The 26663-nt window shown below is 48.5% G+C and overlaps 1 protein-coding gene across 1 annotated transcript; it reads left to right on the forward strand.

The window, feature by feature from the left end:
- The first annotated feature begins 308 nt into the window (after positions 1-308).
- AMFR (autocrine motility factor receptor) lies at positions 309-25041 on the forward strand. Its single transcript, XM_077288295.1, has 14 exons — positions 309-738; positions 11768-11860; positions 12014-12178; positions 12266-12418; positions 13054-13094; positions 13545-13677; positions 13791-13924; positions 14937-15047; positions 15201-15391; positions 15617-15720; positions 15819-15953; positions 16046-16117; positions 16211-16395; positions 22015-25041. The coding sequence occupies exons 1-14, from the start codon at positions 499-501 to the stop codon at positions 22151-22153; spliced, it is 1896 nt and encodes a 631-aa protein (XP_077144410.1). The 5' UTR covers positions 309-498; the 3' UTR covers positions 22154-25041.
- Positions 25042-26663: the final 1622 nt, after the last annotated feature.

The raw sequence follows: 26663 nt of genomic DNA on the forward strand, positions 1-26663 counted from the left end.
GGGTGACCCGCGGGTGTGCTGGGGTGATACTGTCAGGGGGTGACCCGCGGGTGTGCTGGTGTGACACTGTCGGGGTGACCCGCGGGTGTGCTGGGGTGACACTGTCGGGGTGACCCGCGGGTGTGCTGGGGTGATACTGTCAGGGGGTGACCCGCGGGTGTGCTGGGGTGACACTGTCAGGGGGTGACCCGCGGGTGTGCTGGGGTGACACTGTCAGGGGGTGACCCGCGGGTGTGCTGGTGTGACACTGTCGGGGTGACCCGCGGGTGTGCTGGGGTGATACTGTGGGAACCTGCGCTCCGCCACCAGCAGAGGGCGCTGTCTCACCGATGAACGTACGGAAGGCAGCGGCGGACAGAAGTGTGTGAGCGCGGAGACTGGAGCCGAGAGAGTGCGCCCGCTGAGTGTGTCACATTGCCGGGCCTCACACTACCACAGAGCCGCGGTTTCCTGCTCCCGTCATTGACAGGCCCCGGGGGGCCCCGGGCTTTCCTGAACATGCCGCTGCTCTTCTTGGAGCGCTTCCCGTGGCCCAGCCTGCGGACATACACCGGCCTGAGCGGCCTCCTGCTGGGCCTCAGTCTGCTAAGCGCCTACCGGAGCCTGAGCGGCGAGGAGGATGAGGAGGACGGCCGGGAGGAGACGGAGGAGCTCCGGGGACAACTGTCAGAAGGCCCCGGGGAGGCGGCGGCAGCGGACATAGGCCGGTACCTGGTGTCAGACGGCCTGGGAGTGTGGGTGAGTGCCGGCTGTGTATATACGTGTGACAGGAGTATATATACCGTGTGTGTGGCCGGAGTGTATATACCGTGTGCAGGGCCGGAGTGTATATACTGTGTGTGTGTGACCTGTGTTTTGGGTACTGCGGGTGTCACCAGTATCTACATACTGTGTACTATGGGTGTCACCGGTGTCTTCATACTGTGTACTGTGGGTGTCACCGGTGTCTACATACTGTGTACTGTGGGTGTCACCGGGGTCTACATACTGTGTACTGTGGGTGTCACCGGTGTCTACATACTGTGTACTGTGGGTGTCACCGGTGTCTTCATACTGTGCACTATGGGTGTCACCGGGGTCTACATACTGTGTACTGTGGGTGTCACCGGGGTCTACATACTGTGTACTGTGGGTGTCACCGGGGTCTACATACTGTGTACTGTGGGTGTCACCGGGGTCTACATACTGTGTACTGTGGGTGTCACCGGGGTCTACATACTGTGTACTGTGGGTGTCACCGGTGTCTACACACTGTGCACTATGGGTGTCACCGGGGTCTACATACTGTGTACTGTGGGTGTCACCTGTGTCTACACACTGTGTACTGCGGGTGTCACCGGTGTCTACATACTGTGTACTGTGCGTGTCACCGGTGTCTACATACTGTGCACTGTGGGTGTCACCGGTGTCTACATACTGTGTACTGTGGGTGTCACCGGGGTCTACATACTGTGTACTGTGGGTGTCACCGGGGTCTATATACTGTGTACTGTGGGTGTCACCGGTGTCTACATACTGTGTACTGTGGGTGTCACCGGTGTCTACATACTGTGTACTGTGGGTGTCACCGGTGTCTTCATACTGTGGGTGTCACCGGGGTCTACATACTGTGTACTGCGGGTGTCACCTGTGTCTACATACTGTGTACTGTGCGTGTCACCGGTGTCTACATACTGTGCACTATGGGTGTCACCGGGGTCTACATACTGTGTACTGTGGGTGTCACCGGGGTCTATATACTGTGTACTGTGGGTGTCACCGGTGTCTACATACTGTGTACTGTGGGTGTCACCGGTGTCTTCATACTGTGGGTGTCACCGGGGTCTACATACTGTGTACTGCGGGTGTCACCGGGGTCTATATACTGTGTACTGTGGGTGTCACCGGGGTCTATATACTGTGTACTGTGGGTGTCACCGGTGTCTACATACTGTGTACTGTGGGTGTCACCGGTGTCTTCATACTGTGGGTGTCACCTGTGTCTACATACTGTGTACTGTGCGTGTCACCGGTGTCTACATACTGTGCACTATGGGTGTCACCGGGGTCTACATACTGTGGGTGTCACCGGTGTCTTCATACTGTGTACTGTGGGTGTCACTGGTGTCTTCATACTGTGTACTGTGCGTGTCACTTGTGTCTACATACTGTGTACTGTGGGTGTCATCGGTGTCTACATACTGTGTACTATGGGTGTCACCGGGGTCTACATACTGTGTACTGTGCGTGTGACCGGTGTCTGCATACTGTGCGTGTCACCGGTGTCTTCATACTGTGTACTGTGGGTGTCACCGGGGTCTACATACTGTGTACTGTGCGTGTGACCGGTGTACTGTGCGTGTCACCGGTGTCTTCATACTGTGTACTGTGGGTGTCACCGTTGTCTAAATACTGTGTACTGTGCGTGTGACCGGTGTCTACATACTGTGGGTGTCACCGGTGTCTACATACTGTGTACTGTGCGTGTGACCGGTGTACTGTGCGTGTCACCGGTGTCTTCATACTGTGTACTGTGGGTGTCACCGTTGTCTAAATACTGTGTACTGTGGGTGTCACCGGTGTCTACATACTGTGTACTATGGGTGTCACCGGGGTCTACATACTGTGTACTGTGAGTGTCACCGGCGTCTACATACTGTGCGTGTCACCGGTGTCTTCATACTGTGTACTGTGGGTGTCACTGGTGTCTAAATACTGTGTACTATGGGTGTCACTGGTGTCTACATACTGTGTACTGCGGGTGTCACTTGTGTCTACATACTGTGTACTGTGGGTGTCACCGGGGTCTACATACTGTGTACTGTGCGTGTGACCGGTGTCTACATACTGTGCGTGTGACCGGTGTCTACATACTGTGCGTGTCACCGGTGTCTTCATACTGTGTACTGTGCGTGTGACCGGTGTCTACATACTGTGCGTGTCACCGGTGTCTTCATACTGTGTACTGTGGGTGTCCCCGGTGTCTTCATACTGTGTACTGTGGGTGTCACTGGTGTCTACATACTGTGTACTGTGCGTGTCACCGGTGTCTTCATACTGTGTACTATGGGTGTCACCGGTGTCTACATACTGTGTACTATGGGTGTCACCGGGGTCTACATACTGTGTACTGTGCGTGTGACCGGTGCCTACATACTGTGTACTGTGCGTGTCACCGGTGTCTACATACTGTGTACTGTGGGTGTCACCGGTGTCTTCATACTGTGTACTGTGGGTGTCACCGGTGTCTTCATACTGTGTACTGTGCGTGTCACTTGTGTCTTCATACTGTGTACTGTGCGTGTCACTTGTGTCTACATACTGTGTACTGTGGGTGTCATCGGTGTCTACATACTGTGTACTATGGGTGTCACCGGGGTCTACATACTGTGTACTGTGCGTGTGACCGGTGTCTGCATACTGTGCGTGTCACCGGTGTCTTCATACTGTGTACTGTGGGTGTCACCGGGGTCTACATACTGTGTACTGTGCGTGTGACCGGTGTACTGTGCGTGTCACCGGTGTCTTCATACTGTGTACTGTGGGTGTCACCGTTGTCTAAATACTGTGTACTGTGGGTGTCACCGGTGTCTACATACTGTGTACTATGGGTGTCACCGGGGTCTACATACTGTGTACTGTGCGTGTGACCGGTGCCTACATACTGTGTACTGTGCGTGGCATCGGGGTCTACATACTGTGCGTGTCACCGGTGTCTTCATACTGTGTACTGTGGGTGTCACTGGTGTCTAAATACTGTGTACTATGGGTGTCACTGGTGTCTACATACTGTGTACTGCGGGTGTCACTTGTGTCTACATACTGTGTACTGTGGGTGTCACCGGGGTCTACATACTGTGTACTGTGCGTGTGACCGGTGTCTACATACTGTGGGTGTCACCGGTGTCTTCATACTGTGTACTGTGCGTGTGACCGGTGTCTACATACTGTGCGTGTCACCGGTGTCGTCATACTGTGTACTGTGGGTGTCCCCGGTGTCTTCATACTGTGGGTGTCACTGGTGTCTACATACTGTGTACTGTGCGTGTCACCGGTGTCTTCATACTGTGTACTGTGGGTGTCACCGGTGTCTACATACTGTGTACTATGGGTGTCACCGGGGTCTACATACTGTGTACTGTGCGTGTGACCGGTGCCTACATACTGTGTACTGTGGGTGTCACCGGTGTCTACATACTGTGTACTGTGCGTGTGACCGGTGCCTACATACTGTGTACTGTGCGTGTGACCGGTGCCTACATACTGTGTACTGTGCGTGGCATCGGGGTCTACATACTGTGTACTGTGTGTGTCACCGGTGTCTACATACTGTGTACTGTGTGTGTCACCGGTGTCTACATACTGTGTACTGTGAGTGTCACCGGTGTCTACATACTGTGAGTGTCACTGGTGTCTACAAACTGTGTACTGTACCGCTATAACAATAAAAAATAATAATAATAATAATACTGTGGGTGTCACCGTTGTCTACAAACTGTGTTCTGTGCGTATCTCCGGGGTCTACATACCACATCTATCTATCTATCTATCTATCTATCTATCTATCTATCTATCTATCTATCTATCTATCTATCTATCTATCTATCTATCTATCTATAAATGTGTGTATGCCCAATGTGTCTGCATATATATTGATATACACTTTTTGAACTGTACATGTACAAATGTCTGTATATATACTATAATGTTTACTTTATTTGCATGTCCGACTGTTTGTGTGTATATATAATGCACGTGTGTGTTTGACCTGTATATATGCTGTGTGTTTATGTATATATGTATATGTGTGTTTATATACTTATACAAACACTTAAACTCTGTATTTGTATGACTGGCTATATATATACACACTGTACGTGTGACCAGTATAGATAATACAGTTGTGGCCAAAAGTATTGACACCCCTGCAATTCTGTCAGATAATACTCAGTGTCTTCCTGAAAATGATTGCAAACACAAATTCTTTGTTATTATTATCTTCATTTAATTTGTCTTAATAAAAAAAAAACACAAAGAATTGTCCTAAAGCCAAATTGGATATAATTCCACACCAAACATAAAAAAGGGGGTGGACAAAAGTATTGGCACTGTTCGAAAAATCATGTGATGCTTCTCTAATTTGTGTAATTAACAGCACCTGTAACTTACCTGTGGCACCTAACAGGTGTTGGCAATAACTAAATCACACTTGCAGCCAGTTGACATGGATTAAAGTTGACTTAACCTCTGTCCTGTGTCCTTGTGTGTACCACATTGAGCATGGAGAAAAAAAAGAAGACCAAAGAACTGTCTGAGGACTTGAGAAACCAAATTGTGAGGAAGCATGAGCAATCTCAAGGCTACAAGTCCATCTCCAAAGACCTGAATGTTCCTGTGTCTACCGTGCGCAGTGTCATCAAGACGTTTAAAGCCCATGGCACTGTGGCTAACCTCCCTAGATGTGGACGGAAAAGAAAAATTGACAAGAGATTTCAATGCAAGATTGTGCGGATGTTGGATAAAGAACCTCGACTAACATCCAAACAAGTTCAAGCTGCCCTGCAGTCCGAGGGTACAACAGTGTCAACCCGTACTATCTGCCGGCGTCTGAATGAAAAGGGACTGTATAGTAGGAGACCCAGGAAGAACCCACTTCTTACCCCGAAGAACCCACTTCTTACCCCGAGACATAAAAAAGCCAGGCTGGAGATGGCAAAAACTTACCTGAAAAAGCCTAAAATGTTTTGGAAGAATGTTCTCTGGTCAGATGAGACAGAAGTAGAGCTTTTTTTGGGCAAAGGCATCAACATAGAGTTTACAGGAGAATAAAAGAGGCATTCAAAGAAAAGAACACGGTCCCTACAGTCAAACATGGTGGAGGTTCCCTGATGTTTTGGGGTTGCTTTGCTGCCTCTGGCACTGGACTGCTTGACCGTGTGCATGGCATTATGAAGTCTGAAGACTACTAACAAATTTTGAAGCATAATGTAGGTCCCAGTGTGAGAAAGCTGGGTCTCCCTCAGAGGTCATGGGTCTCCAGCAGGACAATGACCCAAAACACACTTCAAAAAACACTAGAAAATGGTTTGAGAGAAAGCACGGGAGACTTCTAAGTTGGCCAGCAATGAGTCCAGACCTGAATCCCATAGAACACCTGTGGAGAGATCTAAAAATGGCAGTTTGGAGAAGGCACCCTCAAATATCAGGGACCTGGAACAGTTTGCCAAAGAAGAATGGTCTAAAATTCCAGCAGAGCATTGTAAGAAACTCATTGATGGTTACCGGAAGCGGTTGGTCGCAGTTATTTTGGCTAAAGGTTGTGCAACCAAGTATTAGGCTGAGGGTGCCAATACTTTTGTCTGGCCCATTTTTGGAGTTTTGTGTGAAATGATCAATGTTTTGCTTTTGCTTCATTCTCTTTTGTGTTTTTTCATTTAAGACAAATTAAATGAAGATAATAATACCAAATAATTTGTGTTTTGCAATCATTTTCAGGAAGAAACTGAGTATTATCTGACAGAATTGCAGGGGTGTCAATACTTTTGGCCACAACTGTATATATATTGTGTCATGTGCAATGCATGAGTTTATACTGTTCTTGTATGTCTGCCTGTATAAACTACATAGCTGTAACCACCTTATTGTATATTTGGCCCGTTTACAGTTTATACCCAACACATAACACCTGTACAAGTATGACCGCCTGTGCCTGCGATTTACTTTACCTGGCTGACCGCCTGTGCCCATCATGTACTGCAGGGGTGTCAAACTGCATTCCTCGAGGGCCTCAAACCATGCGTGTTTTCAAGATTTCCTTAACATTGCACAAGGTGCTGGAATCATTCTCTGCAGGTGATTAAACTATCACACGTGCAATACAAGGGAATCCTGAAAACATGACCTGTTTGCGGCCCTCGAGGAATGCAGTTTGACACCCCTGATGTACTGTGCCTGTGTGACTCCTGTGCCCGCCATATACTGTACGTGTGTGACTGCCTGTGTCTGCTATATACTGTATCTATATGATCGTCTGTGCACACAATATACTGTACCTGTGTGACCGCCTGTGCACATGACATACTGTACCTGTGTGACCGCCTGTGCACATGACATACTGTACCTGTGTGACCGCCTGTGCACATGACATACTGTACCTGTGTGACCGCCTGTGCACATGACATACTGTACCTGTGACCGCCTGTGCACATGACATACTGTACCTGTGTGACCGCCTGTGCACATGACATACTGTACCTGTGTGACCGCCTGTGCACATGACATACTGTACCTGTGTGACCGCCTGTGCACATGACATACTGTACCTGTGTGACCGCCTGTGCACATGACATACTGTACCTGTGTGACCGCCTGTGCACATGACATACTGTACGTGTGACCGCCTGTGCACATGACATACTGTACCTGTGTGACCGCCTGTGCACATGACATACTGTACCTGTGTGACCGCCTGTGCACATGACATACTGTACCTGTGTGACCGCCTGTGCACATGACATACTGTACCTGTGTGACCGCCTGTGCACATGTTATATTATACCCGTGACCGCGATATACTGTGCCTGTATGATCAGCCTGTACCTGCTATATACTGTACCTGTGACTGCGATATAATTTACCAGTGTGAAAAGCCTGTGCCCTCTATATACTGTACCTGTGACCGCCTGTGCCCGCAGTATACTGTATTTGTGTAACCGCCTGTGCCCGCAATATGCTGTGTGTGACCGCCTGTGCCCGCAATATACTATACGTGTGACCGCCTGTGCCCCCAATATGCTGTACCTGTGTGACCGCCTGTGCCCACAATATACAGTAGCTGTGTGACAATCTTGTGCCTTTGATAATACTTTACCTGTGTGACCGCATGTGCCCGCAATATGCTGTACCTGTGTGACCGCCTGTGCCCGCAATATGCTGTACCTGTGTGGCCGCCTGTGCCCGCAATATGCTGTACCTGTGTGGCCGCCTGTGCCCGCAATATGCTGTACCTGTGTGGCCGCCTGTGCCCGCAATATGCTGTACCTGTGTGGCTGCCTGTGCCCGCAATATGCTGTACCTGTGTGGCCGCCTGTGCCCGCAATATGCTGTACCTGTGTGGCCGCCTGTGCCCGCAATATGCTGTACCTGTGTGGCCGCCTGTGCCCGCAATATGCTGTACCTGTGTGGCCGCCTGTGCCCGCAATATGCTGTACCTGTGTGGCTGCCTGTGCCCGCAATATGCTGTACGTGTGGCCGCCTGTGTCCGCAATATACTGTACCTGCGTGACCACCTGTGCCCGCAATATGCTGTACCTGTGACCATCCTGTGCCTTTGATAATACTGTATCTGTGTGACTGCCTGTGCCCTCGATATACTACACGCATGACTGCAATATATTATACCTATGTGACCGCTTGTGCCCACAATATATATTGTACTTGTGCGACCGCCTGTGCCCACGATATGCTGTACATGTGTGATTGCGATGCACTGAAGTTGTGTGAATGATCTGTGCCTGCGAAATTCTGTACTCATGTGATGTGACCTTAATACAATGTAACCAGCTTGTGACCACAATATACTGTACCTGTGATATACTACAGCTGTGTGACTGCCTGTGCCAGTGATATGCTACATGTGTGGCAGTGATGTTGTACCTGGGTGAGCACAATTCACTGTACTTGAGTGACCGATCTGTGGCTGCGAAATACTATACTCGTGTGACCGCACTATGCCTGCGATATACTGTACCTGTGTGACCATCCTGTGTACCCCATATACTGTACCTGTGATCCTCCTGTGTACCCCATATACTGTACATGTGTGATCCTCCTGTGTACCCCATATACTGTACATGTGTGATCCTCCTGTGTACCCCATATAGTGTACGTGTGACATTCCGTGTACCCCATATAGTGTACGTGTGACATCCCGTCTACCCAATATAGTGTACGTGTGTGACATCCCGTCTACCCCATATAGTGTACGTGTGTGATATCCCGTGTACTCCATATAGTGTACGTGTTTGACATCCTGTGTACCCCATATGCTGTATCTGTGTACCCCATATACTGTACCTGTATAACATCTGTCCGTTAATGTATGGCTAACCTCACTTTCGGCCGTGTCCGACCTTTTCGGGTGGGCACAGGAACACAGCCGGACACTGCCGGAAATGAGGTCAGGCAGAGCACAAGTGACTGCATCTGCTTCATGACAGTCACTGCCCCGGCCTCACACCTTGAGGACATTTTACAGTGTGCCGACTCTGCTGCTGTTCAGTGCGGATCTCGCCCTTGGTAAAGCTCGTGGTGAAATACAGAACACAAGCAGGAACAATGTGACCTGCAGATTTTGCCACAGAAACGTTTCTATGAGTATGAAGCCCTAACCACGTCGCCCCGGGTTCTTCAGCGCACACTCTTCTCTTCGCTGGTGTGGCATTACTCTGGATTTACATTTTAGGGGAAATGTATCTGCTGCTTATTTTGTAGCTAAAATTTCTAAGACTGAAATATCTGTTCTGTTCCTCTGGTTATTTTATCGGATTAATAGGACGATTGCAGAAACCCAAATCTGAAACTTGTGCTGCCCGAGACCCTTTAGGGTTTGTCCATGCGGAACCTATTAGCAGATGTAAAGAGATGTCCACAGTATATGGTCACCTCGGATTTCACCCTATAGAAGATATATAGAATGGAGTCGCCAGTATATACCCGCTGTAAAATAAATGCAGAGAACCTCACGATTTAATGTGGATCCTCTGCCGCTGCAAATTCCTTCTTCAGATCTGTTTGCAATAACCTTCTTATTTGTGCAGATCCCACAAGGAATCTGCTTGGTAGAAGACACCCGTCAGCTTTCTTGTTACCCTTCGGCTGTCTCGAGATGGGAATATCTCTACAAATGTATTTGTGTCTTTTCACTATGGCCGGTGTGATCGGAGCACGTTGTGGGTCAGAGCTGGGCACCTGAGGTGTCCCTATCCCCAGGAGATTAGCACACTGCCCGCCCCGGTGTTGGTCACTTTACTTTTTAGATTAGTCCTGCGCTGGGATTTGAGGGTCAGAGATCCGGCAAGAATGTGTCAGAGCATGTGATATCTGGGGAAGTGGAGCAAAGTGCAGACAAGTTTCTCGCATTTCTCTTGTAAATTTTTCTGATCCCACAGTGACGCTGCAGTTTTCTCACTCAAACTAAAAGCACCTGTGAACAGGAAATAGCCATAATGTCTCCTGACACATCCATTTACATGCAGTCTCAGTGCAGCCGAGTGTTTGTCTTTCCATTTGGGGAGAGATGAGTAAAGTGACCCCACAACAAACAAACTGAGCTTTCCTCCCCTCCCCAGGTCCATCATTGAATCTCCGCTTTCACATCGTCAGCGCTGCAGCCTAATCCCTGAGCTCAATGATTGGCTGCAGTGCTGTTGACCACCATAGGGGAGAGTGAATATTTCATGGTGCCATGAAATGCTCTAATAGGCTGTGTCATCAGAGAGTCCTGTTTTGTATCTACTCTGGCTAATTAATGATGGACCTCCCTCTATAAAAAATCCCTCTATTTAAGGGTTTTTCTGGAATGTCTCCTTTGGATAGTCCATTGATTTATAGGTTTCCCACCTTTTGGGATCCCACCATCTAGCATAATAAAGTAATGGTAGCGCTCCTCATTACATACCCCCACCTACCGTGCATGTGACCTATGAACCTCAGACCTTGTGTTGCACCCATTGGGGAGAGTTTTGAAAGTAAGTCCTCTAATTCCTATGCTGAATGTTCCCATTTACCGAGGAATGGGCTACGGATATTCTGGACCAGATCAGCGTTGTATGTAGTGATCTGTGATCTGCTCTAGTAACTGGTGTCAGGAAGAAGCAGACAGCGGAGCTGCCAGCTGACTATTTTAGGAGGCTCTGCCTTAAAAATAGCCCCCGAGTTTCCAGCATGTAAGACGTGACCTGTACTACTGGCCACAGATGTCTGAGAGGGTCTAGCACTGAGGTTCTCCAATGTTGCTCATAAAATGGGGGATTTGGAATAAGTTTCCTGTTTTATTGAAGTCACTGGATGTTTTTGGGGTGCTAGATACTTACTGTAAATCCTCTGCTGTGCAAGGCTTGAGATTTGCAATCTAGCAGGTTTGGATTTTTTTTCCAGGCACACTCTCTAGTTTTCAGTTGTCTCTGAGCTGGTGGATATTGACAAGGTGCCATAATGTCTCCAATAAACGACACACACAGACTTTCCTGTCTCTATGTAGCACATGTTCAAAAGCAGCAACATGGAAGATATTATAGAGCAATACCGAGCAATGTGACTGTGAATCCAGCTCTAGAGTGCGAAAATAAACACTTAGGGTATATGCATATGACATGTGCATGCTACATAACCTGCCTGAAAAAGCGTTTAAAAATAATGAACCTATGTAAAAACGACTTGCTGTTCACAATGTTCAATCTTGAGCCACCGCCAGCGGTTTCCTCAAATGTCTTCTGCTTGAAAAGTGTGCATGTACCCTTACTATACTGGTCTGTGTGGGTGTTTTGCGCTCTCATTTTGTGCCTCCTTCTTCCACTCCCCTCTTCATAAGGCAGCTGTTATCGGTCGCTCAGTGAGCTGGCAGCCAACTTGTTTTGGAAAGAGAAGTGGCTCATAAGTGGAGAAAGAAGCAGATTTCTCTAATAAGATTTATTACAAAGTTTCTTATATTTACTTGTACATTTTCAAATTTTTTTTTTTTTTTCAAAATTTGTTAAACAGCCATCATGTTTCTCCCCTCCCCATGTAGGTGCTGGTGAACACCGTCTGCTGTTTGCTGATGCTTGTTGCTAAATTAATACAACATGTGGTGTTCGGTCCATTACGTGTCAGCGAGAGACAGGTGCGTACAGCGGCGTCTTATTGTAATTGTCGCAAATTAACTAGTAACGTCGCTACTTCATTAAGTAAGGGTCGTAGCCAGGAATGGCGGAGCTGGGAAGACCCTCGCTGGTGGATTTATACCATGCCTCACTGCCTTTTTCTGTCTTTGCAGCATCTGAAGGACAAGTTTTGGAATTTCATCTTCTACAAGTTCATCTTCATCTTTGGCGTGTTGAACGTGCAGACGGTGGAGGAGGTAGTCCTGTGGTTCCTCTGGTTCGCCGGCTTGGTCTTCCTCCATCTCATGGTGCAGCTCTGCAGAGACAGATTCGAATACGTACGTACCCGGCTCACGAGGTTTGGGGGGCGTCACAGACGCTTGTTTCTGAATGAACGTTTTTGTTTTCTTACCTCCTCCTTACAGCTGTCATTCTCACCGACCACCCCAATGAGCTGCCATGTCCGCGTGCTGGTTCTTCTCTCCGCCATGCTCGGGGTCTGCTGCTGCTTGGCGGTGCTATGTGTGTTTGCCGGATATGCTCACGGGATGCACACGCTGGCGTTCATGGCCGCCGAGGTAAGCGTAGCGCTTGGCTGGATGTCTATAAATCTATATTATTGCTTCAGTTTATGGTTTTCGGTCCATAAAGTCAAAGACCACCCATTTTATAGCAGCGTATGAATGGACTGACGTAGATTGCCATAAATGTCTGATCGGTGAGCTCTTCCCTTTTCTAGTGATCATTGGGACCCCCAGCAATCAGACATTTATCACTTTTCCCATTTATAGATGTCATTCATGGAAAAACTCTGTAGGGGAAACTTAGTCCAGTGCTTGATCCACAGTATTATCAATCCCATCCATTCTCCGCCAGTGACTTCCGGTGCCGGCCTGGATGGACCATGTGCACACAGGCATTACAGGACTTAGTGGATGAATGATCACATTTTTGTTGTGTGTAGTTCATTATAAAACAATTAGCCGCAAATTTATCATCCATGCCAAAACATTGTTCAGTGGTTTTCATCTATGTTAGTCATTTTATTGTGTCGCTTCATGTAGCAGCTCCACGTGATCCTGCGCACTCATTATAGATGGACAGGGTCTTACCATGTTGGTTTAATTCAGTGTACAATAGGCATCTCCCTCAGGGTGACCCTTAGAGGACACGTCCTCTGATTCTCTAACACCGGCCTGTTTTCTTCTTGTAGTGTTTGCTGGTGACCACAAGAACAGCCCACGTTGTGTTACGGTAAGTATGGGGGTACCATCGATGGGGGTCTGACACCCCACTGATAAGATGTTGTTAGCTCCGCCGGTGTAGTCAATGTGTAGCAGCCGCTGCTGAGCACTGCAGATCGGCTCCTATTCATTACACTAGAAATTGTCAGCTGTGCTCTTTTTTTTTTCTTTACATCCGTCCGCTGCTGGTGTGTCGGGGTGATGTTCAGAACCCCATAGATCTGATTTGATGACCTAGGTCATTAAATGTAACTGGTCAGTATTATTATACCTGCTCACTCAGGATAGGACAGTGTAAAACACCATCACGGATACCTATTATGCGTCATCCCCTGTGCTGAAATACAGCCTTTATGGCTTGCACACTATGGCTGCACTTTGCTTATTCTTATCAGTGCCACCCCCCTGCATACCGTCACCTCTGTGCTGTCAATCAAGAAGCATCGATTTTTCTTTGCAGCTACGTGATCCACCTTTGGGACCTTAATCACGAAGGAACATGGGAAGGCAAAGGGACTTACGTGTATTACACGGATTTTGTGATGGAGCTGAGCCACCTTTCTATGGACCTGATGCATCATATTCACATGTTGGTGAGGACCTTGTTTTCTTCTCACCTTATAATTTCTAACAAACAGTTGTCGTGATCTATAAAGGAAGATGTGCGCTTCTTGAAAGCTCATTGTCTTTTAATTTTTTTTCTTAGTTATTTGGCAACATCTGGCTTTCCATGGCAAGCCTGGTCATCTTCATGCAACTGCGTCACCTTTTCCATGAGCTACAGCGTAGACTCCGCCGGCACAAAAATTATTTGCGCGTCGTCGGGAACATGGAGGCTCAGTAGGTTTATTTTGCTTTTTTTTTTTTAAGCTCCTTTTCTTAAATTGACACTTCGTCCACACCATTAAATGTGATTGTAACCTTTACAGCTACATTTAATAAATGCCGTATGTGTGCAAGAAAGACAACACACTGTATTCACCTCTCCTAGTTTTCTCTGGACAGATATTCTCCGGTCCCCCTCCAGTCTTGGTACACCCAACCTCCTGCGAACACTGCAGCCTTTGATTGACTGCAGTGGTCACATGAAATAAGACATAATCACAGAAGGCCGGGTGTAAAGAGACAGACAGAGCACCAGAGAAATGCTGATATATCAGTGCCAGAGAGGTAAATATCCTGTTTGGTGGGGGGGTGTCATTATTTTACCTCGTTAACACCCATTGATAAATATATGTCGGGGTATGTGAATCGGGCCCAGGCGCTGAGCCTGCTTCATAAAGGGCAGATGTTGGCTGTGTTAAACAGCATCAGCATGTAACAGCAGCAATCAGAGCTAGTTGTGATTGCTGGTAACCTCTTACATGCAGTTCTCAATCACCGGTAGCCACCTTTAGGCCTCCCTATCCTGCCCAGGTGCCTATGGGCCTCCTTTAGAGCTGATTGCAGGTTGCTAATTGGTTGATATGGCCGTCCAGGGACCTACTGAAGACCTTAGATGCTGCCATGTTGTTGCTCCTCTGAAGCCCAGCCATGTACTGGGCTCCATATATGACTCTGATTAGTACTGTATATTGCAATACTGAAGGTTTTCAGTATATGGTACAAGTGATCAAATGATCGCATGTTCATGAGTGTTTTTTTTTTTAAATTTTAAGAATATATATATTAGTTAATAATAAAATTCAGACGTGTCCTAATAATATATAACAAGTAAACTTAAAATATGCATTTCTTTATGTTGTGTAACTGTGGATCCCCCTTTCCTGATATGATCTAATATATATGCATGTATAGCATTACCCCCGCTCCAGACGCCGCGCCTTATAAAGTGACCATTTACTCCCTATAGCTTTGCAGTAGCCACGTCCGAGGAGCTAGAGGCCAATAACGACGACTGCGCCATCTGCTGGGATTCGATGCAAGCTGCACGCAAGCTCCCCTGCGGGCATCTGTTTCACAAGTAGGTGTTAATCTCTGCATTAGAGAAGACGCTCTTCGGAGCCAGAGATTAAAGCGGTTGCTTGATATAAAAATATCCTGGATGCTTCCCTGTCGCTTGGTCTACAAGGTTTTATTATTTATTTCAAAGCGTGTGTCTTCTCCCCCCCCACAGCTCCTGCCTCCGCTCTTGGCTAGAGCAGGACACTTCATGTCCGACTTGTAGAATGTCGCTCAATATGGCCGATGGCACCAGACCTCGCGGAGAGCAGCCGAGAGACAACATAGATCAAAATATCATCCCGATCACCGTGACAGAGGGGCGGCCCCGCCTCAATCATCACAATCACTTCTTCCATTTTGATGGTAAGATTGTTTTTTATTTACAGGGGCGGCTCCTCACCAGCAGACCTTTTAATATTAAAGTTAGACCGCTTGTAGGAAAAATGGATTTATCCATGGATGATTTGGGTCCACCAGAGTAAAAGTTGCTTTTGCGGGTTACCCTTCTTGCTGAAATTGTAGTCACAAGATGTCCTCCTGGTGACGGCATGCAACAACCCCTGTGATAATTAGCTACTTCTTTTACAGGATCAAGGTTTGCAAGTTGGCTGCCGAGTTTCTCAGTTGAAGTGATGCACACAACCAACATTTTAGGAATAGCACAAGCGACTAACTCTCAGTTAAATGCCATGGTACGTATCTGTGGGGAGGGCAAAGATTTGGTGCACGCCGAAAAATTTAAGTGTGAATGATGGACGATATAAACAGTGTGTTCCTCCTATCTCCACAGGCCCGGCAGGTATTAGACATGTTTCCTCAAGTCCCTTATCACCTGGTCTTGCAGGATCTGCAGATCACTCGCTCCGTGGAGGTCACTACAGACAATATTTTAGAGGGACGTATTCAAGTGCCTTTTCCCACTCAGGTCCGTGTATTAATGTGATTACTGTATAGTACCCATAAGATGGTAGTGATAACGCTGTGACACAAAATATCCTGAATCTGCTTGTTCTACAGAGGTCTGAGGAAGCCAGGCCTGACGACTCTCCCGATGCTGAGGAGCAACAGGAAACTAACGGAGATGTGCAGGTAATGGTAAGAATAACTGTGCAGCGCTGTACAGCAGGTTCATGCGTATTTCCCTGTTCACACTATTGCATCTATTGCCTTTTTTTCGTCCAGACTGAGCGCGTTCCATTGAATTTGACACCAAGTATAGAGGAATATGGAGACTTCATAGAAGCAGAGGCATTGCCCACCGAGGCAGAGGACTTTGAGGCCAGAGGCAGCCGTTTCTCGAAGTCTGCAGAAGAAAGGCAACGAATGCTAAGCCAAAGGAAGGAGGACATGGTGCAGCTGGCCAGAAGGTAGGAGTAAGTGTGAGATCAAACGGCGGTGACACACTAGATCAGTATATTAGAAGACTAGACTCTACGATAACCCCTGAATGGGATTTTTTTGAGGAAAGTGGGTAACACTATTTATTCTGCTTGGTAAGACTTGTGTTGTGCCCTGTTGGCCCAATCATCGGTGCCAAGCTATTAGTTCCAGGACCTTTGCTGGATATGGGGCCCTCTACACCCGCCAATTCGAGTTTCCTTTGGCATTGTATAGATGTCAATCTCAAAAGCATCACTATCTCATGGCTGTTACATTTTAAAGCGCTAATCCAGGACATTAAAATTTGACGGCCCATCCTGTAATACTAGAAAAGTATGGATCTGTGCCTGGGAAACAGTGAAAATAAGGTGGCGGGGTGGTAACCCGATGCCCATTGATATAATATTAATTTCTTCTACGCCTCATTAGAGGACACAGGACCATGGGTGTTATGCTGCTTGCCACTAGGAGGACACTAAGTAAACACAAAGAGTTAACTCCTCCCCTGCAGTATACACCCCCTGACTGGCCAGTAACGACTCAGTTCTTGCTTAGTGTCTGTAGGAGGCACTTGGGTCTGTTTCCAGACCCCACCGTTTTTTGTTTTATTTTTATTTTCTGTAAATTTTTATTTTTTAATTAACGGAGTGAAGGGGGCGACGGATTCCTCTCTAGGGCCCGCTCTCCCCCGAACCATCAACAGGCGAGCACGGCGAGTATACCTCCCTGTACCTCTCCTACGACGACTGGGGCACGCCTAATCTACACCAGGGCGACGGTTCCTATACGGTCCCGATCTCCCCCCTGTTAGAGGGCGAGCATATAGAGTATACCTCTTATGTGCATCTCCCGGGCTCATCCGAAATTATGCCCTCACCTTGGCGTCACGTAGACCCCACAGTAGCCGTAAGCCCCCTGCAGCAGGCTCAGCCGTAAGTCCCCTGCGGCAGGCTCAGCCGTAAGTCCCCTGCGGCAGGCTCAGCCGTAAGTCCCCTGCGGCAGGCACATATGAAGACACAGACGCTCTCCATCCCCCGGCATAGGGAGGATCGATTGAGCTGCAGGCAACCCTCCTTGGTGAGTAATCCCTTCCTCACGCTGCCTGCGTGGGAAGGTGCGGTCTGGGTCCCTGGGGAGAGATACCGCTGGCTAGATGCCAGCGGTGGTCATCAGTCGCGGCCGCCGGTGCGTGCCTCCGGCCGGCTCCATAAATTTAGTCCCCGGCTTCTACTGCCGGACTAGGCCGCAACTTAAAATTCCCGCCCACCGTCCAAGCCCCTCCCACTACTCAGGCACTTCTCATCCTGAACGAGAAGTGCCCTGCAAATCTCTGGCGCCATCTTGGGACTCCACTTCTGCAAGGAAACTTAAGCCGAAAGCGCTGCCTTTCCGCTCTGCCTCCCCGGGGACACCAGCACAGGACCGTGGGTAAGCTGCTCCACTCCATAGGGAAAAGCTTAACACCTTCTCTGCTCCCATAGCCCTGCTATCGCAGTTTAATCGGAGTATAGACATACACTATGTCTCAATCTAAGGACGCAAAAAGGGGCAATAAAAAGCACACTGTGTTTTTTACTTCATGTGCCACTTGCAACTCTGCGTTGCCACGTGCCCACAATACCCCTTTGTGCCAGAACTGTGACCCGGCTTGTGCGCAGCCGCCTTCTGCCGCCACCTCCAATGTCTCCACCGACCCCGCCGAGCTTAACCCTCCTGAGTAGGCTGCGTCCCTGTCACATTCAATGGAATCCTTGGTCAAGGCATTGGACTCTTTCCGAGGGTCCTCAAGCCAGAATTCACCTCCGTCGGCTGCAACGGAATCTGGAGACGGTGCGGGGCCGTCCGACCACAGGGGGCGTACTGTTCTACGGGACTCTCGAGATGCCAGGAAAAGAACCCTTCCCCCATCTCCCGTCCATGCTCGAGCTTCAGTATCTGTGAGCTCATCTTCTCGCTCCCCCTCCCCCGAGGGTCGCAGCGTACATGACTCAGAATATGAGTCGGAGGAATCTTTAACCCAAGACTCCTCTGTCGGTCAGGAGACACTTGACTCCCTTATTGAGGCAGTCAACAAAACACTAATGGTGGACGACAAATCTGTTTCCTCTCAGGAACACGTCGTATCTTTTAAAAAGACTAAATGCGTCCAAAGGATATTTGCTAATCACCCTGAGTTTCAAGACCTTATCCAAAAACACAGGGAACACTAAGAGAAGCGTTTTACGGCTCAAAAAGCCACGGAAGCTAAATATCCTTTCTCCAATAATCTGGTAAAGGAGTTGCTTCCCTCTCCTTCTGTGGATCCTGCCGTATTGCGACTCTCATCCCAAACAGTCTTGTCTTTGTCCGACGGTTCATCAGTCAAAAATCCTTCTGACCGTCAAATTGACTATCTGGCTCGCTCAGTCTTTGAGGCCTCAGGAGCAGCTCTCCTTCCATCTTTTGCAGCTACCTGGGTGGCTAAGGCAATGGTAACCTGGGCAGAGGTGCTAACCTCTACCGTCCATGGGAGTGATCTTCCCCCAGAGGCGGCCAGACTAGCTAACCAGTTAGCGCAGGCCGGAGATTTCGTAGTTAACGCTTCCGCCACCGCCCCCAGAGTCTTCACCAAGGTCATGGCGGCTGTCATGGCCATTCTTCACGCTCGGGGAGTGGTAGTTCTTCCCTATCTGGACGACCTATTAATCAAGGGTCCGTCCCATTCTGCCTGCGAGGAGTCTGTAAATATCACCGTGGATTCTCTTTCTCGCCTGGGTTGGAAAATCAACTTCGAGAAATCATCTCCGGTGCCGGCTCAACAAATCTGCTTCCTGGGCATGATTTTGGACTGTTCCCGTGGGTTGGTCATTCTCCCTCCAGAGAAGGTCTTGTCCTTACAACAGGGAGCGCGCAAGCTCTCCCGCCCAGTCCCTCACTCCATTCGCTTTGCAATGCGCATCCTCGGGAAAATGGTTGCGGCGATGGAAGCCGTTCCGTTTGCGCAGTTCCATCTCCGTCCCCTGCAACAGGCGCTTCTGTTAGCCTGGGATAGGAGCCCGTTTTCCCTTGACCGTCGTTTTCGCCTGCCCCCACAGGTCAGGCAGACCCTCAGGTGGTGGACGCTTCAGTCCTCCCTGAACCAAGGGAAGTCTTTTCTCCCAGTGCGCTGGTTAGTGGTGACCACCGATGCCAACCTTTTGGGCTGGGGTGCATTTTTCAATCACCACACGGCACAGGGTCGTTGGTCCACAAGAGAGTTGCGTCTTCCAATCAATATCTTGGAGATTCGAGCGATCACTCTTGCATTACGCAACTTTCACCACCTTCTCGCAGGCCATCCCATCAGAATCCAATCCGACAACGCCACAGCTGTGGTGTACATCAACCGGCAAGGGGGAACCCGCAGCAGGGCAGCCATGCTCGAAGTCTCTCACATCCTGCGCTGGGCCGAGACCAATCACTCACTCATCTCGGCGATCCACATACCGGGTGTGGAGAATTGGGAAGCGGACTTCCTCAGTCGCCAAGGTCTTGTCCCTCCATCCGGAAGTCTTCCAGCAGATTTGTCTTCGCTGGGGGATGCCGGATGTGGATCTCATGGCCTCGAGGATCAACAACCAGGTTCCCCAGTTCATTGCGCGGTCCCGCGATCCTTGCGCCATTGGGGCAGATGCTCTGGTCCTGCCGTGGCATCAGTTCCAGATGCCATACATATTTCCGCCTCTTCCTGTGCTCCCGAGAGTCATCAAGAAGATCAGGGCAGAGGGGAGACCAGTGATTCTCGTCGCGCCAGACTGGCCGCACCGAGCATGGTACGCGGAACTCGTCCAAATGGTCGCTGACGTCCCCTGGCGGCTTCCAGATCGCACGGATCTTTTCTCACAGGGCCCGATTTGCCACCAGAACTCTGGGGCCCTGTCTTTGACGGCTTGGCCGTTGAATCCTGGATTTCAGCCCAAGCCGGATTCTCTCCAGGGGTTTCTTCTACCATGATTCGCGCTAGGAAACCCGTATCCATGCGCGTTTATCATCGCACCTGGCGCATCTAATTTTCATGGTGCAATACCCATGGACCTTCTCTTCTGGTTTTTTTCTATTCCGTCCATTCTGGAGTTTCTTCAATCAGGCTTAGAGTCAGGCCTTGCCCTAAGCTCGCTCAAGGGACAAGTGTCTGCATTGTCTGTTCTATTCCAACGAAAGATCGCTTCCAGACTGCCGGTTAGGACGTTCATCCAAGGAGTCTCCCGGGTGGTCCCTCCCTATAGAATGCCTCTGGCTTCATGGGATCTTAACTTGGTTCTCGGAGCTCTTCAGGAGGCCCCTTTTGAATTATTGCAGGACATCTCTCTCACCCTCCTTTCATGGACGGTGGTCTTTCTCGTGGTGATTACGTCAATCAGGAGAGTTTCTGAGTTGGCGGCTCTCTTGCCGACCCCCTTTCCTGATTTTTCACCCAGACAAGGTAGTTAGTAGTTTTGAGAACCTTTCCCTCTTTCCTACTGAAAGTCGTCTCCTCCTTTCATTTAAATGAGGACATTGTCTTGCCGTCATTCTGCCCGGTACCAACCCATCGTATCGAGAAAGCTCTCCATACTTTGGATGTGGTTAGAGCTCTTCGGCGGTACATATCTCGCACGGCTCCCTTCCGTAAGTCGGATGTCCTGTTCGTGCTTCCGGAGGGACATAGGAAAGGTCTACCCACCTCAAAGGCCACTCTAGCCAAGTGGATTCGCTCCACTATTCAAAAATCTTATCGCATCAGGAACACCCCTGTCCCAGCAGGGATTAAGGCGCATTCGACTCGGTCGGTCGGTGCTTCTTGGGCCATTCGGCACCAGGCTTCCACACAACAACTTTGTAAACCTACGACTTAGTGCTTCGTGAAGGTATGCAGACTGGACTATCACGTCCATACCAAGGCTTTGGCAGACGCTGCCCTTGGCAGGCGCATTCTGCAGACAATGGTACCCCACTAAGCCAGTGGTACATGGGTTTTTTTAGCAGTGCAATTGCTCCCCACCCAGGGACTGCTTTAGGACGTCCCATGGTCCTGTGTCCCCCAATGAGGCGTAGGAGAAAAGGAGATTTTTGTGTACTCACCGTAAAATCTTTTTCTCCGAGCCAATCATTGGGGGACACAGCACCCACCCTGTTAACCTATTGACTGTTCGTTGTTGTATTTTGTTCCTCAGTTTTGGACATAGTTTACTTGCCTTGGTTTTCTTATACTCCTACTGCTTTACTACCGAACTGAGTCGTTACTGGCCAGTCAGGGGGTGTATACTGCAGAGGAGGAGTTAACTCTTTGTGTTTACTTAGTGTCCTCCTAGTGGCAAGCAGCATAACACCCATGGTCCTGTGTCCCCCAATGATTGGCTCGGAAAAAAAGATTTTACGGTGAGTACACAAAAATCTCCTTTTTAGTTCCTCTTTTATATGTTGAGATGCATTTTTTACAGTTTCACATAAAGTCAGCGACAAATTCTCCATAACTTGTGATGATCCATAGAGGAGTGTAGCTTTTAGCTAGTGATGTGTTCACACTTTGGTACATGTGTGCATATCGGACAATGTAACATTGCGGCCATACAAATATACATTGCTTTCTTCTGCCGTTGTCCCACCAGGCGTTATCTGAACAGAACTTCAGACGATGGCTCCTCTACGTCATCAGAAAGCGAGGTTTCGGACTCTGTCGCCCTCCGCCGGCGTATGCTGGCAGCCGCTGCCGAGCGCAGGATTCAGCTACAGCAGCCGCCTCAGTAATGGCCGGTGCACAGGCATCACCCGGCCTTGCTGCCCGTGCACGCCATGCACACAGACTCGCTCTGACCCAGCACCTTCCTCGAGAGCTGCTCTGGCTCCATGGACAGAATTCAGCTTTTGTAATCTCTGGTTTTTCTTCCTTGCAGGCCTCGTTTTTAGAACAAGAGAGGCTGATATTGGGCTCTGATGGAACTATACATTTGTTAGCGTCTCCGAGGGGGACACATGACAGTATTTTATACAGGGGTACAAGCCTCTGGGGACTCAAGAGCTTCTCATACAAGAAATAAAAAATACCCGTCCTCTTCTCATGCATTCTTCCTCAGCGACAGCTAGATGAGAGGACCATGCCATCTGTAGCCATGGCTGTCCCGCAGTGATGGCATTTGTTTACATTGTTTTCAGATGAAGCGTGATTCATAAGCCATCACATCGGTGGGAGGAGAGGACCTCACACGTCAGTTAGGTCCTCCCAGGGAGTTATGGAGGTGCAATGCTTTATAGTGAAGACACGATGGATGATCTGTCACTCCAGTGTTTGTGGCAAGATCTGGTGCACTGCACTGTCATATTGGGTAGGGGCAACTTATGCAAGCTGGTGAGCTCGGAGGTGTTTATGGCTGCAGGTAAGTAGTTATTGAGGAGTTGGCTTTGTGCATTGTGATTCGGCCCTGGCAAATGCCGTTCTGCACTTTTCGGGTCACTTTCTTCTGCCATGGCTTCTGTTTATGCTAGAAGAGCAAATCTCTGGTGTCCTATGAACAGAATCGCTGACTTATTTTCTGTTAACGCCGTTTGTCAGTATTCTGCATTGATTATTACAATCTGTCGAAAACAGCGTATTTTCATAGTTTCTCTATATGTATTGTACCCTTAAACAGGACTTGTCAATAAAAATGAAGTTATTTTACGTGGTGTACATACCGCTGTTCTGCTGAATCCAGCAGTGTCTTTCTTTTGTTCCTGTGCCTCTACATTCATGAGTATGGCCTCTACACTGTATATCAATCTAGTTTTGACTAACTGGGTGTGGACATTGAGAAAAGGACCACGCCCACTTGGATAAAAAAAAAATAGATCTACATACAGGGAAGAGGGGGACATATCTCAGGAACAGAGAGGCACATAAAGAAAAGAAAAAAAAAAAAACAGATTCGGAAAAAAAAGTTGTGTTTACACCCCAAACAAATACATCTTTATGGAAAGTGACAGATCCAGGATGACATTGGGCTGAGGGACCGTGATGACATTGGGCTGAGGGACCGTGATGACATTGGGCTGACGGTTCAGAGTGACATTGGGCTGACGGTCCATGGAGACATTGGGCTGAGGGTCCATGGAGACATTGGGCTTAGGGTCCATGGAGACATTGGACTGAGGGTCCATGAAGACATTAGGCTGAGGGTCCGGGTTGACATTGGTCTGACGGTCCAGGGTGACATTGGGCTTGACGGTCCAGGGTGACATTGGGCTGAGGGTCCAGGGTGACATTGGGCTGAGGGTCCAGGGTGACATTGGGCTGAGGGTCCAGGGAGACATTGGGTTGAGGGTCCAGGGTGACATTGGGCCGAGTGCCCAGGGAGGCATTGGGCTGAGTGTCCAGGGTGACATTGGGCTTATGGTCCAGGGTGACATTGGGCTGATGGTCCAGGGTGACTTTGGGCTGAGTGTCCAGGGTGACATTGGGCTGATGGTCCAGGGTGACTTAGGGCTGATGGTCCAGGGTGACTTTGGGCTGAGGGTCCAGGGTGACTTTGGGCTGAGGGTCCAGGGTGACTTTTGGGCTGAGGGTCCAGGGTGACTTTGGGCTGAGGGTCCAGGGTGACTTTGGGCTGAGGGTCCAGGGTGACTTTGGGCTGAGGGTCCAGGGTGACTTTGGGCTGAGGGTCCAGGGTGACTTTGGGCTGAGGGTCCATGGAGACATTGGGCTGAGGGTCCATGGAGACATTGGGCTGAGGGTCCATGGAGACATTGGGCTGAGGGTCCGGGTTGACATTGGGCTGAGGGTCCGGGTTGACATTGGGCCTGACGGTCCAGAGTGACATTGGGCTGACGGTCCAGGGAGACATTGGGCTGAGGGCCCAGGGTGACTTTGGGCTGAGGGTCCATGAAGACATTGGGCTGAGGGTCCATCGAGACATTGGGCTGAGGGTCCAGGGTGATAATGGGCTGAGCTGTGCACAGTGTTATCCTGGGTGTAGGGCAGTGCAGGACATAGGGATTTAAAGAGCACCAAAGAGACAATCTATTTGTCATGCGCCGCCTCTCAGGCCCCGGATTAGGGAATGTGCCAGGTGTTAGTCTTGCTCATACTGGTCCTTCCTGTAATCATGCTGCGCCGCTAAAGCTTTGTTCCCTCGTGTGAGTTTGATATGGATTTTTTTAGCATCTCGAGAAAGCGCAGCATGCTTTGGATCAGTAGGAACGGAAATGTGGTTAGCTACAGGCCATTGTCCCACAATCTCTCAATATTTGTCAAAAGTGTCTGATTGCGGTAACCTTCACCTATCCATTTGGTGTCGTGCATGCGCCATGCAGCTCCGCAACCAATCAGCTTGAGTCAATAGGACTGACTTTCCACGGAGCTGCATTGTGCATGCGCGACACCAAATTCATCTATGTGGGGGATACCGGATCGGTGGAGCCTTCCGGTGATCAGACTCTTTGCTCGTAATTGTTTGTGTCTGCCGTTCTCCATATCCACGTGAGCAGCGCTGAGCCCTCACATACCTTACATGGAGGTGCATCGCAGGCCGAGCCTTGCTGCTCGGAGTATTTTTTTTTTTCTTATTATTTGATTTGTCTTCAGATGCCTTTGCCGTCACAGGATGCCTTGTGATTTGGCTTTCTGGATTTTATTCTTATAAAAATAAACTTTTAATCAATTGCTTGCGGTGACATTTATATATTACAGTTCGTTAGTGAAGACATGCTCAGAGTTTTACATAAAGTTTATTGACTGCGTGAAATTGATGCAAGTGAATAAGAACCTAAACAAACACCCATAAACTGAAAGCACATACGGATCTATTATTTCTCATGGATGAGATTTATAAACATTGGGAACTCCACTGTGATTTATCAACATCCAAATGTGGGGGCAAGAAGGGGCAAACTTCTACTTTAAAGAGACCCAGACACGTCCAAACCGATTATTACAGTAATTAGTAAATGGCTTTGAATGCTGAATTAGTAATTATCATTTTTTATTCACTGAACTGAGCGCTTAGTGAGAATGCACAACATGAAGCCAATCACTGATGACGAGGGTTTAGATGTGATCTAGTTCAATGTTCCTGTATCTGGGAAAATACTATCAAATATAAGGTAAAATGTTTATCATGAAGCTCCAGTGTGGAAATGAAATAAGTCGCTAATATTCCAATATGGAAATAGTCCCTCGTGTCGTTACCAAAATACCAGTTGTTCCAATTCTCTAATCTGTTCAACCAGAGACGTCCCAAAGACGAAGAACTTGAAGATCAAGGACATAACCAAGCCGAGATGACGCCACACGTATTGGACGCCTTGAAGAAAGCTCACCTCGGACATCGCCGACTCCCAATGACTATAATGTGTGTGACTGTAAGTTACTAGAACATGTAGAGACGCCCCGACCCTCGTTATATCCTGCATCACTAATGTTTTCTCATCAGGACAATCTGCTATCTGACGCCGGGGTTCATCAGTCAGTGTGCTGGCCGTACGTACGCCGTACCTATGCCGTACGTATGCTACCTGGAGGCACCCATTGGACCAGATGGGTAGGCAGGAGCACCTATGAGGGCATAAAGGGCTTGTAGGAATCCCATTTTCATTCTTTAAAAGATGATGGGGCAGGGTCTATAGGTATAGGACTGGAGACAGGTTCTCTTTAATCTTTGCAGTTTCCAGGCAGTAGAGAGTTCACTGTAAAGCAAGGAGTCCAATACATTGAGTGCTTCCCCCACCCGTGGCTGCCGTGCACCCTCATAGGATGAATTCGACTCTTCACTAATATTTTGCTGTAAGAACCAGAATTTGTCCCTTTTTTAACCTTTTTTTTGTAAGCCATAAATGTGTATTTATTTTTCCATTGATTCATACAAGTTTGAAGGAAAAGTTGCATTTTCTATTGCCATCATTTTTGAGGTACATACAAATAATTGATTACATTTTAGTAATTCTTTCAGTAAGGATTTAAAACGGAAGCAACTTTGCCGATTGGTTTTTACATCAAATTATGAGGCACTAAGGCGATTAAAACATTGTTTTATTCCTTTTGCTCAATTAATACAATTAGGGTATGTTCACTTGTTGTGTTTTTGCTGCAGTTTTTTTGCTGCTTTTTTATTCAAGTTTTAAGCTGCATTTTACAGTGTCATGAATCGGGGGTGTTTGGTTGCCCCCAGTTCTTTCTTCACGTATTTATTTATATTCCACTTCCCAGTTACGGTTTGGAACTTGCAGCTCTCTGGCGCCCCCCTTACCCTCACCCTCACGTCAGTCAGGGAACTGCACCTAGGATAAC

This window comes from Ranitomeya variabilis, chromosome 2 (genome assembly GCF_051348905.1).
Source record: "Ranitomeya variabilis isolate aRanVar5 chromosome 2, aRanVar5.hap1, whole genome shotgun sequence".
In the NCBI taxonomy this organism is placed as follows: domain Eukaryota; kingdom Metazoa; phylum Chordata; class Amphibia; order Anura; family Dendrobatidae; genus Ranitomeya; species Ranitomeya variabilis.

What these genes read in the sequence shown, in the direction of transcription:
- AMFR (XM_077288295.1), top strand. Translation starts at nt 499, where the DNA reads ATGCCGCTGCTCTTCTTGGAGCGCTTCCCGTGGCCCAGCCTGCGGACA. An exon ending in CAGACGGCCTGGGAGTGTGG is followed by an intron (nt 739 to 11,767) that starts GTGAGTGCCGGC and finishes CTCCCCATGTAG; the next exon opens with GTGCTGGTGAACACCGTCTG. An exon ending in ATGGTGCAGCTGGCCAGAAG is followed by an intron (nt 16,396 to 22,014) that starts GTAGGAGTAAGT and finishes TTGTCCCACCAG; the next exon opens with GCGTTATCTGAACAGAACTT.